The sequence below is a fragment of the Grammomys surdaster genome, unplaced genomic scaffold (assembly GCF_004785775.1).
Source record: "Grammomys surdaster isolate TR1022 unplaced genomic scaffold, NIH_TR_1.0 188, whole genome shotgun sequence".
NCBI lineage: Eukaryota > Metazoa > Chordata > Mammalia > Rodentia > Muridae > Grammomys > Grammomys surdaster.
The window spans coordinates 7,941,459-7,953,943 of NW_021604633.1; the positions used below are offsets into that span (position 1 = coordinate 7,941,459).

The 12,485-nt window shown below is 47.1% G+C and overlaps 1 protein-coding gene across 5 annotated transcripts in view; it reads left to right on the forward strand.

The window, feature by feature from the left end:
• Window positions 1-103: 103 nt before the first annotated feature.
• The window catches only part of Atxn7l1 (ataxin 7 like 1), a 217,565-nt gene continuing 205,183 nt past the window's right edge, over window positions 104-12,485 (forward strand). For 3 of the 5 annotated variants that reach the window (XR_003711584.1, XM_028768794.1, XM_028768793.1), the window contains exons 1-2: window positions 130-327; window positions 844-912. Coding sequence is in view for 4 of the 5 variants with exons in the window: in XM_028768794.1 (XP_028624627.1) it covers window positions 147-327; window positions 844-912 (250 nt within the window). In the remaining variant the exon portion in view is untranslated. Of the gene's footprint in view, window positions 328-843; window positions 913-12,485 lie in introns of all 5 variants that reach the window. The other 2 variants (XM_028768802.1, XM_028768795.1) reach the window with 2 other exon arrangements.

Here is a 12,485-nt window from a genome sequence, read left to right on the forward strand (position 1 = left end):
GCCCCGCGCACTCTGCACCTCTCTGGCGCCCCCAGCGGCTGCACGCAGCACAGCAGGGCCGGGCAGGGCCGAGCGCGCCCCGCCTCCCGCCTCCTCCGCCGCCCTCCTCCCCCTCTCAGAACACTCAATGTCGGAACGTTCCGAAGATGACGTCGGAGCGTTCTCGAATCCCGTGTCTCTCGGCTGCTGCTGCCGAAGGAACAGGGAAAAAGCAACAAGAAGGAACAGCAATGGCGACACTGCACCGCAAAGTGCCCAGTCCGGAGGCGTTTCTGGGCAAACCCTGGTCCTCCTGGATCGACGCCGCCAAATTACACTGCTCCGACAGTAAGAACCCCACCGCCTGTTCCTCCTTTTATTATCCTGTAACCTTTCCATTCACCTAGAGCCACTGGGAAAAAGTGTGTGTGTGAGAGAGAGTGGCCCCCGGCGTCCTCCATGCTTCTCTCTCTCTCTCTAAATAAATACACACAGACACAGACCATCAGAGCACAGAGAGGCCCGGCTGCCAGCAAGGCTGTCTGTCTGTCTGTGCCTGGCTCTCCGGGGCAGGCAGCCCGCGGGGTGGGCTTTCGCAGCCCCACGGTGGTGTCTGTTTAAAAGACGACTCTGTTGCTGCTTGCATAGTTTTTTTTTTTTCTTTTTTTGGGGGGTACCTATCTGGGCCAGGTAGATGGAAACCTAGACTCGGGAGAAAATGTTGCATTGTCAAATTTTGCAAGATTTTCAGATACAGTATTTAGATCGATCTGTTTGTCAATAAACACTCTCCCTCCCCCCTTGACTTTGGCATCCCCCCCTTTTTTCCTCATTTTCTTTTTTCCTTTTCTTTTTCATCTGCAGATGTAGATTTAGAAGAGGCTGGAAAAGAGGGTGGCAAAAGCAGGGAGGTTATGAGGCTTAATAAAGAAGGTAAGTGGAGCTCTTGGCATGTTAGTGTTAGCTTGTGTGGCAGAGTCTTCACAGGCTTTGGAATATAATGTGAATTGTTCTGCTGGGTACAGAGTGACTAAGGCTTGTCAAAAATTGAGCACGCCCAGGTGACTACTGCTTCACTGTTAACTTCCTTTGAAGTATAAATACAACTGGGGGGGGGGCTTTCAGTCTGGGGGAGGAGGTGGAAGGCAGAAGTTTACTGCACTCCACTGGAATCCACATCGAAACCTCCTGACGGTCTCTGCCATTCTCCTTGGAGCACCATCGGGCCAATGGTAGTGGTGGTTTGAAATCCCAGAGTGAGGCCTGGGGCTCCCTTCACAAACATTCCAGCCTCCCTTGTATGTAAATTCACAAGTTTTAATGAAGCCCACATGGTCTCTCATTCCACCAGCTTCTCCACTCTCACTGAGAACCATTGCACATGGCCAGCCTGGGCTGCAAGTAACGTTTTGTTTCCGGTCACAGACTGTAGACAGTGACCGGGGCTAGGGGTATCAATGTATGAAGATCTTTAGCCTGCACTCCAACCCCCACCCCCCCACCCCAAATCTATGCTTCCCAGCATGAAAATATAACCTGAAAGGAGGACACATTGAACAGACTATGATCCCAGATCTGGGCATGTGAGTGAAGCCATAACACCAGGCCTCGGCATCACCATACACCTTTGGTTGTTGTAAATCAGTGATCCTTGTTTGCAAGCCCGCCATTTGTCACTCTGGCCTCTGGCTTCCAATGGAGCCACCGTGGAGGCCACTGTTTGCTTAAAGGATGGATTCATTTGAATTGTGATGCACTGTCTGGAGTCTTGTTATGCAGAACTGGCGGAAATTGGTGGTGGGAGGGAGACACCAAGGGGTGGAAGGAATTGATGGGAGGTGTCAAAAAAGTTCAGACTTAACTTGGCTGCAGGAGCCTTTGCTCATCCGTGGTGAGTGGAGAAAAGCCATTCGACTCTACAGCCTAGTCCACTGGCGAAAGGGGGTGTTGCCTGCCCTGTGGAGGTGGATGAAACCTGCTTGGAAAGTTGGAATTTGCGGACTGACGCCTAAGATTGCTGGTTTTCAGTGCCACGTCATTTCCTGACCGTCCAGTAAGGTGATCACTTGTGCTTCAGGAAAGAACGTGGACATTAAAACGCTTACATTTTAACTCAAGGGCTGTTCTCCGGCACTGGCACTGTGTTTCTGCTAATTAAGTACTCTGGGAACAAAAACATTATTCTAAAGATGTTTGCCTCTAAATATCTTAGCGTGATCTTGATGTGTGTGTTTAGGATGCACGGGGGAGTGGTGTCAAGTGGGCTTCTTACGAGTGGCAGCTTATTTGTGCTAAATGTCCAAGTGTGTTGGCAATGGAAAGGAATCCCCAGTGGTCGTCTCTCTTCACAGGAAGCTCTCGAGGTCTTGAACCACTTAGAGAGCTATGCTCTCAGACCACCAGCTTCGTTGCCATCTTGAAGGTGCAAAACCCAGTATGCTAAAGTTGACTTAAGTCGGTGGCATGCACGGGATTGGCACGTGGCAGGCCAGGGTGATGGGCTGGGACCATAGCTCACAAAACTCAGATCCTCCTGTCACCCCATCTATGTTAGGCCGCTGTTGTTCTCAGGTTCTCTTTGCTGCATGAGCAATGGTTTCTTCTAAGGGAGAGTGAAAAGCTCTCCTCTCAGAAGTCACAGACGCTAAGGTCTTGCTTCTTATATCCTCTATCCTGTAAAGGTACAAAGATTTGCTTCTAATTGAATGCATTTGCATAGGGGACACTCTGATTATCAGCGTCCCATGCAGTTGGCTTATAGACTTGATCTCTTTGTTGTGGGTGTCGTGGAGTGGCCTTGGGTAACAATGAGAAATGAGAAGTTCTTGAGGTCTTCCTAGTGTAGGAAATGAATGTCCCTTGGTGAGAACTTAAGGGTTGGGCTGAGGCTCTGTGTCAGAGTGTGGTCACATTGGGCCTCCTTGTTGGAGTAACCAGGCTGGAGGCCTTAAGGTGTGAAGGTATTTGTGGAGGATTATTGCAGGACACAATGTGGCCCTTGTGGAATTCAGTGCATCTGTGTTTATATGTAAATGCCTGCGGCCACGGATTAACTGAGTTCACCTGAAAAGGGGGCTGGGCATGAAAGAGGGGGGCGAGAAGAGATGAAGCCAAGACAAAGTTCTCTGATCAAGGCTCAAGGCTTTAATGTTCAACTCTCAATTTAAAGGGAAAGGCCCCTCCAAAACACATTTCTGGTTTAAGCCAGAGATGATTGTGATAATCCATTCTAGGTCACGGCCGGAGATATCTCAAGGCAAGCCCAGGGGCAGTTCTTCTAAGCACCTTGCAGCCTAGGTGGTAACTCCACCTAGATCCTATCACTTGGTCTGTTGTGGTAAACAAGGTCTTTCAGGCCTGCTCAAGGCTGGGGGAGGGCACACTTATGCACATACATGCTCAGCCATGATGCTGTTGGCTAGAGGCAGGTCTTGAGAAGAAATATGGTAATAAAAGAATAAAAGTTTAGGACTGTAGCTGAGAAATGGCAGGACACACTGTTGTGGTGCCAAGTATATAACATAAAACCTACTGCTGTAAGCTTTTCTGAGCATGTAGCCCAGTGGTATTAAGTATATTTACAGTGTCTTACAACCATCACTAATCTTCATTTCCCATCTGGTTTAAGTCTCAGCAGAAACTCGTATATATACAATGTATCATCATATGTACAATGATTTTCCCATATCCCCCTGCCCCTTAGTCCTGACATCTTCCGTTCTCTCTCTGTCTCTGGGAAGGTTCCTGTTCTAGATTCTTCACGTAAACTGACTCACATGATATTTTACCCTTGTGTGTTGAGCTTGTTTCTCTTAGCATCGTGTTTTCAGGGTTCATCCATGTTATGGCATGTATCAGTTGGTAACTTTTCAAGGTAAAGTCATGCGCCTTTGACACATCCATTGGGTATCTGGGTCGTTTCCACCTTTTGACTATCGTGAATAATGCTTTTCTGAGTGTCAATGTGATGTAATCATTTTTAGACTGAACTCAGAGAGGGAAGTTAGGCTGGAAATATGAAGTCGGAATCCTCTTGCCTCCCGAGCTTTCTCGCCACTGCTGGGGCAGATACAGCAGGCACTGGCAGACTTTTTGAGTAACCCGGAAGTCGACGTATTCCTTCTGCATCCCTTGCTCCACTCACCTTCCTTTGCTTTGTCACCTATGTTGATGAGAGACCGTTCGCTGGATGCTCTGAAGTCTCCATAAAGAATCTTCTCATCAGCTTTCTTATTTCCTCCAAAATTATACTTACCGAGAATTCAGCAGAGGCATTTGAATTGCAAACTGTTGCTAGTTCCTTTTTGGCCTGGGCTTGTGAGGGTTGCCTTAGTGCGGCTTCACTGGAAGATGAACCAGGGAAAATTGGGAGCCAGCTTTGCACTTAGGTCCTAGGGAGAGGATGGCTCACTTCTGGGCTGATTCTATAGATGCTAAGCAAGGGGTTTGGGACTAACTGCCCTCTGTAGTCACTTTGAGACTTCTGCACCCAGGTTTCCCTAGTGAATGTTCCAATCTTTAAAATATCACCATGCAGAACAACCTGCCTCTAAAGAAACTTCAAAACAAAACACTCCTCGAGTTTAAAACAAGCAAGCAAACAAAAAACCTTAAATGACTTCAGAAGTACTGAGAATCACAGGATATGATCACAGGATTTTCTCAGTTTTTAAAAAAGATCAACTCAATGCTGATATAAACAAAACAAAACAAACAAAACCAAACAACCCCCCACCCCAACCCCGACCCCGACTGTGTAGTCTGCTTTCTAGAAACAGTTGTGAATAGTTTGGGACCTTCAGGACCTGAGTCCAGACCACAGCAGAAGAGAGGGGCTAAGGCCAGATCTTAGCAGACAAGAGGGAGAGGGTCTCAGTCCAGACTCCAGAGAAGCTGAAGCTTCTCCCCATGAAGAACACTATGGCCTCAGTTTGGTCTGAGAAGCCATAGCTTTCCTCAGAGGAGCTTCTAAGGAACCTTGCTGGCTCAATCTTCATGAGAACTATGCTAACTGATAGAAAATTTCAAGGAAGGCCATTTTCTTATATTTTTGGTTGTGAGCCTAGCCTTTATTGGCTGAGCCATCTCTCCAGCCTGGAAGGCCATCTTCTATGCTAACCCTGTATATCACACTATTCTACCCAGCCTGGTAGGTGTGGCCTGAAGACTTTTCCCAAGTGAAAGTCTCACTCAGTTGGGAAAGATGTTTTCATTACTAAGGGTCTCAACCAAACTTTAAAGGAAACAAAACTAACTTGTAGACAAAGAACGGGGTCCATGTGGCTCAGAAGTGCCCTTAACTATGAAACACGTTATGAGGGCTGCTAGGAAACAAGACAGAGATAAGAGGAGAGAGCTCAGTGTATCATAAGAGCTGACTGCATGCCTGCTTTTATTCCTTTTTATTGTTATGAATATTACCATCATTTATTACTGATACTAGTTCCGCAAAACTAGGTATTAGTTTAATTACCATGAATTTTTAAGTCATCTGTGGTTAAAAAAAAGACATATTGTATGAAGAACTTTAATTTTAGAGTAAAGTGCGTTATAATTTTATAAAGCTTAATGATTAAAAACAATTTCTGTGGACATAGAGCATTTCATACACTGCAGGTAAGAGGTGGGTTTTGTCAAAGGCAAGAGAAAAATACTTAGGCAGTTCATGGCTTCTGAACATGAAGAGGTTTTTCTTTTTTTTTTCCTTTCCCTTTCTGATGACTTCGGAGGTCTACAAAAATACATTTCAAATGATAAGTTGTTTCATTTTATCATGGAGAAAAGTAAGTTCTCCAAGGACCTTTTCTGGGGCCTTTTGGACTTAGGCAGTAGGCTGTGTTCCAAGGTTCCCAGTATTTCCCTTGGTGGAGGTAAATGTGAAATGCATGCGGTTGCAGAGAGAGCTGGAACAGGGAAAGCTTGCTCCGGAGACATGAAATGAACCAGGAATGGGCTCTGCCTGGGCTCAGAGGTTAGGGCTGAAAAGGACCAGCTTAGTGAAGAAAATGGCAGCTGGCCTAGGAAGATGATGTATTCTTATGATCCAAGCGAGGGAAGCCAGAGACAAGCCATGGAGATTTATGGGAAACTATCTGCCGCTTCTTTATCATTACACAGACGACTCTGTTATCTATGCTAATCGGAGATGAGAAGGCCTTAGTCTGTAGAGTACACAGATAAACCTGATTTTCACTGTCAATTCTAACTTCGTTCTAACTAACTCCTTTGCTGGAAGCAGCAAGATGTGTTCATGTTGGACTTTCTTTGGCATCGCTGTTGCCCTGGTCTTGGAAGGGAGGGCAGGAGACAACTAAGGTGCCAGGGACTAATGTAGAAAAGAAGTGTCGGAAAACCAAGGTTTCCCAGCTGACATGCAGAGGGTGGATGAACTGAGGAAGGGCGGTTGGGGACCATCCACCCCACTTGGGGAAACAGAAAGTTTTTGAAATGAGTGTCTCTGTACACTAACAAGGATTTCTGTGTACCCAGATCCTGGGTTGAAAGCTAGAAAAGTGGGTTTCCTTCCTTCCAGGAAGTTATAGAGAATTTACAGGCTTGGAAACTGTATACAATAATTCCTTAAAGGCTTGAGTTGGATTAGGTCTTCATCTCTAAAAGAGTAATGAATTTTGTTTTTGTTGTTGTTTACTCTTTAGCTCTAAAGGTGTAGACCTTAAATTCATCTAAAAGCTACTTCAAAATATTCCCTGAGTTACAAAATTTAATAGTCTTCTATACTTTACTGGAATGTCTCTCAATCGCCCATTTGTCTTGGTATCTTTCCAAAGATAGCCTGGGTTCGTTGAAGTAGATACATATGTACTTTCATACACTCTCAGACTAGGAGACCATGCTCCCAGCTATGGTCTAGCATCTTGCTATTTCTCGATGTCTTGGAGGACTGAGTGTCTGTTAGTATAGTGTAAGGCCTTGGTCTCCTGTGGTACCTGTATATAGGAATGTGCTGGACCTTTTCAGCTTTCTTCATACACTGGAATTCACTCCCTGTTGTGCCAGCTCTGGGCTGACACTGGGACACAGGATGTCTCTTTTCCGAGAGCTCTTCCTACCTGGCCACAACTACAGACATCACAAAAAGCCACAGTGATTGTGACAGGTGTCCTGACATTGAAAGCTGGAGAACCTGAGAGGAGGGTCAGATTTAAGTTAGACCCTCTCAGAAGAAATTCTACTTTGACTAAAACCCAAAGGATAAATGGAAGTTCTCACTTTGTGTGTAGCTGGGCAAGGTGCAGTTGGAGGAAACAGTGTATGTGAAGGCCCAGAGTGCACGTGACTATGGAATGTTCTCGAAATTAAATGGTTTTATTGCTGGAGTGAAGCCAGCAGAACAGAGAGGAACGCCCATTTTCCCCACCAGCAACACTGCTGACATTTTAAGCCAGGTACCTCTTTTCGAGAGGGACCATCTGGTGCATTATAAGATGTATAGCAGTTCCCTTTGACCGTTGGCTTTCTTTAGTGGCCCTTTACACCTCCAAATGTAGACAACTAGAATGTCTCCCCACATGTCCCCCAGGGAGACACCTGGTAGAGAGTCACTGGAATAAAGTGACGATGGAGAGATAAGAACACGGGAAACTAGTGAGAGATGAATGCAGAGTTATTTTGCTACTATTCCCAGTCTTGGGCCTAAAACCCATATATGAGTCAACCTTACCAAGTGCCCAACAGGTCAAATGGACTGTGGCTCTTGGCAGTGCTGTGGCTAAATTGAAGATTGTGAGAGAGGGGGGCTTGGTGGCTCCATCTCTAGTCAGCAGTGAGAACAGTGGGGTGTAGGTCCTGTTCTGACTGGCCTAGCCCTGCCTCACTAAGGCGAGAGGGCGATTCTGATAATGACGGCATTTATTATTCAGTGGCCCCTGATGTCAGAAGCACCCTGGCAGAGCATTCGGATTTCAGTTTATATTGAAAGTCGGGCTGGAAATACAACGGGCGCTCTCTGCAGTTTGATTACCCGTGGGATACGCCTGATATGGGGATGAACACGAAGAGAACAGAGCAGCTGGCTTCAAGATCTCCATGCTAAGGACTGGGGAGTGTGGAGGGCAAGGCCAGGCCTGGCTCACGAAGGCTTCTGACATGCGTGTCCCATGCTTCACAGCATCATCTAGGATTGTTCGGCCACGTTGACCCCTTTCCGGTACCAGCTGGCCGGAGCCTGGTGTCTCTGCTACACAGCTGATGGGAGAACGTTAGACAGGCTAGTTTCTCCGTGCTTCTCTGTGGACTATGTTCCTATCCTCTGGGTTGGCCTTCATTTGTGACTTCATCCCTGACATCCTTTTGAATGGACATTTATTGGCAGCAACCGACCGTGAGACCTGGTCCTAATTAAATCCTCTTTATCTGACGACCCCCAACCCCACTCCAAGCAGACTGTGTTCACATCTGGGCAAAGTTATCATTCAGGAGGTCAAATGTAGCTGTCATAGAAGCTACATGGAAACAGAGAGTGTTAGCCAATGGCTTGGACCTTTGATGACTATTATAGAAATTGAATGGTAAGGGCAGACTTCTGTGTGTCTCTTCTAAAACTCAGGCTAGTGTCCTACATGTTAGGCTCCCTGCTGTGTTCTATGGCAGGGCTCAGACTGGCTCCCTCTGCCAAGTGGACCTCACTTTGACCCCTAAGACACTGGAACTGATAGTAAGAACTTGGGAAGACCCTTCCAGCAAGCGGGCCTTCTGCTTAGGTCTGGGATCCTACAAAGCTGAGGGTTTAGCCTGGCTTACACAGTTCCTGCAAAGGAAACTGGAGTTCCCCTGTGGGTGGAGCGTTTGTTCTCATGGAGACCGTTTATCCTCATGGTTTTTTGGTTTGTTTATTTATTTGTTTTTTTTTTTTTCACAATTCCATCTGCCAATTTTAAGGGGTGCTGTGCTTAATGTAAAGAAAGAAACTAAATGCTCGGCAGGGCAGAACGAGCTGGTACCAGGTCACTATGATCTGGAAGATACAAGTGAGTCAAAGTTGGACTCTTTGAACATACAAGTGGTTATACAGATACTGTACTGACTTCTGCAGAGCAGTTTCTGAGTTTGTGGACATTGATGGCAAAGGACACCCTCAGCAGGGAGCAATGTGACCTGCCCCACCACCCCAGTAGGTCATGGAGTCCTGGACAAGGCAGACAGGTGACAACATTGTAGTGGTAGATGGTAAGTGGCTGGGACACATTCCTTTACCAAGGTGGTGTTCAGTTCTTTAAAAAAGTATATTGGCCAAGATTGGAGATACAGCCCAGTGATAGAGCATCTGCTAGCATGCACAAGGCCAGGTTTCACTTCCCAGTCCCTTCCCCTGGCCTCAAAAGGGCGGGTCCTGCCAGTGTTTGACAGAATAGAATGGTGCATCATGGTGGCTGAGGCTGGAAATGGGAAGTTTGGATTTAATGGGCCCCCAGTTCCAGGTATAGGGGCTAAAGCGGTTGGAGATGGCGTGGTGAAGGTTCCGTGGAAGTATGAATGTATTTAAAGCCACCAAACTGTGTACTTAAAAATAGCTACAGTGGTTAATGCTATGCTGTGTGTATTTCACTACACACAGAGAGTTCATTGGCATGGCAGCCTTGGGAGTTTCATGCGGCATTATTTAAATTTTGACTCAGCCATTTCCCAGCTGTGTGTTAATTTCAGATTTAATTTCCTCATTTTCAGAACGGAATAATAGTTCCTCTCAGAGTTGCTGTAAAAATAAATGAGATACTATCTAGCATCCTATAGGTACTCAGGAACGTGAGCTGTGGTTACGGTCATATAATTTTTACCACATACTCAGGTCCTCTTCTTTGCCTTATCTGAGCTGCCATTTTCCTGGGAACAGATTGTATCAAGATTGCTTCAGGAAAGGGTCAGGACACTGAATGAGTACCAGACACTGGGCCAGATGTGTGTGTTGTCATTGGGTCCTCCCCTGGTCACCCCGTGAGGCAAATCCTGTTCTTAGTTGAATTTTAGAAACTGAGGAGGGATGGGGAGGGTCAAGGCTCAGAGATGTTGAGTCATTTACCCAAATGCTTCAGCTGAGAGATGGGGGAGCTGGGATTCGAACACTGAGACTAGCTGATTCCAGAATCTGTACCCTAATCAGGGCTGTAATGTCTACTGAGGCAAGGCAGAAGGCATCTACACTTAAGACACACTAAGAGGTGCTCATGTGGGTTTCTGCAGGCATGGAGCAAGGACCTTCTTAAGTGTTGCACCTGGACACCTGGTTTGCCTCATCTAGCCCAGCCCTGTCAGGGGATTGATTGTGTCCTTTGAGCAGAATCGTGCAGAGAGACTAGCTGCCCATCCCCCTTGCCTCTGTAAGACCCACAGCTTCCCATCAGCCGTGGGCTTTCTCATCCCAAGGCCCCAGCTTTGGGCCTGTGTGGTCAGAGCATTGGCCCCGGGGAGGCACAGGAGCTGATGCAAACTGTTCCTTTTTAGAAGAAGGTGTTAGCAAAGATGGTTGCCAAGCAACTCCAGGGCCATCTATCTACAGTGATAATGTCTACCCCCCCCCCCAACATCTTCTAGGCTGCTGTTCAGTTTGCTCTTGGCGTTGGGATTGTTAGTATTTTCATGAAGGGTGTGTTCCTTTGGATGACGGGAGTGCAGATAGCTTTTCAATACCTGCCACATTCAGGATGTCCTTTTGATGGTGATATGCCTGCTAAGTGGGTGTGAAAGCCCTTTGCCTCCTGCAGCCACAGCATGCTCTGGCTATTGCTGGCTCTGAGGGGCAGTGATAAAGAAGATTTTTGGACTGATGTGGCTGAGAAAGACATAGAATGCCCCTCCACCATGAGCACAGGGTGAGGTGGCCATGTTCAGCTGCTGTCAGTCTGGATTTCAGCTGCTGTTCACTAGCAGGGCCACTGGAACACTGTGATGTGATGCTCTTACTGGCCTCAGAGATGCTGCTCCCTGCTTCTCCCCACCCCCACCTCATTTGAGACCAAAGAATGGCTAGCATGTGGCTTTTCTTCAGTACTATTGGCATCTCTGTAGTCCCTTCCTCTGTGTGGGATTTTAGGTACCCTGGGCTGCTGACTGATGGTCTGATTCCTTTTAAGTTTTTATTTCTCTGGTACCTTTCATAGTATCATGCCCAGACTAGGAGGAAGGAAGTGAGTCACTGGAAAGTGCCACTGGTTACCTTGGGGTAAAGAAAGCTCTGTGACTACCTATGAATAAGAGCCCCGTTGACCTCATCCCCATCCGCCATCCCATCCCCTGAAGCTTCTCATATCCTGTTCTGTTCTTCCTTACCATCCTCTGCAGAAGCATAGCAAGACACAGACAGGACATGTGTGCAGATGAACTTCCTGCGGCTGATACAAAAGGCTAAGTGTCAAAGACAGGCCCAGAATATAAAAATCAGGTCTGAACAGATTAAGGGTCTCCCTGGTCTCCAAATGAAGTTACTAGGAACTTCTATCAATCAGATGTGTCTAACCTGTGGCCTATGGTCCGAGTGCATCCCAGGCTAGCCATGACTCCAGCTCAACACATTTGTCACCACACGGTGTCAAAAGGTCGAATATCTCTGCCTTAAACAGAAGAGAGCCTGTGTGCTGTGAGCATTCTTATGTCATGTGTGTTTTCTCCTTGTTTGCCTGCTCGTCCTCTGGTTTCTTGCTGTCTGTGGACCCTGCTGCTTGCCCAGCTCTTACTATTCCCTCTGCGGAGACTAGTGTGTCTGTTACTAACCCCAGCTTCTCTGCAGAGTGCTCATTCTCTGTCCCTGGAGAGCAGCATTTTCTAGCCACTCTCAGGTGTTTCTGTGGACCCCCACACTCTCTTCACTTAAACGTTAGGACAGATGTGTGCGCTCTCTGGCCCACTGTTTTTAGAAAAACTTCCTGCCTCGTGTGCGCCTCTTATTCTGATGAGAGCAGTTCTGATTTCTACTTCCCCAGTCTCCATCCTGCACTAGCCTATCCTCCATACCCCAGACTGTTATACCAGCTTAGTATTCAGTATTTCTGTCTCCCTCTTCCCTGCATACCACTTCAGAATTAATCTCCCTCAAATTTACATTTATCAGGTGTTCAATCAATGAACATGTTTCATTGGTTCCCAGGATCCACTGCTCTCCAGGTCCTGCAGTCAGGCCCCACCTAGCCCAACAGGTAGGCTGCTCCTCATAGGAGTCTTGGGCCAGCCATACCCTTTCCTCCTCTGACTCTGCTTCCCTAAGTCCCTTCCCTCATGCTCATACCCATGCTCTTGTTTCAGGGACCAGCCTGAACCTGGAAATACCTTCCCAGCATCTCAGGCTATACGGCTCGCAGGTTCCCCTGGACATCGTGTTGCAGGCTGAATCCACAATGCATTTGTGCCCTCAACTCTTTTAATTCCTTCCGCCTTTACATGGGCGCCAGAAATCAAACTCAGGCTTACACGGCAAGTGCCTTCCCCGTGGAATCATCTTGTAGCGCCAGGAAGTTCCTCTTTTAGCATTCAGAGGTAGCCCCCATCCTGCATCTTCC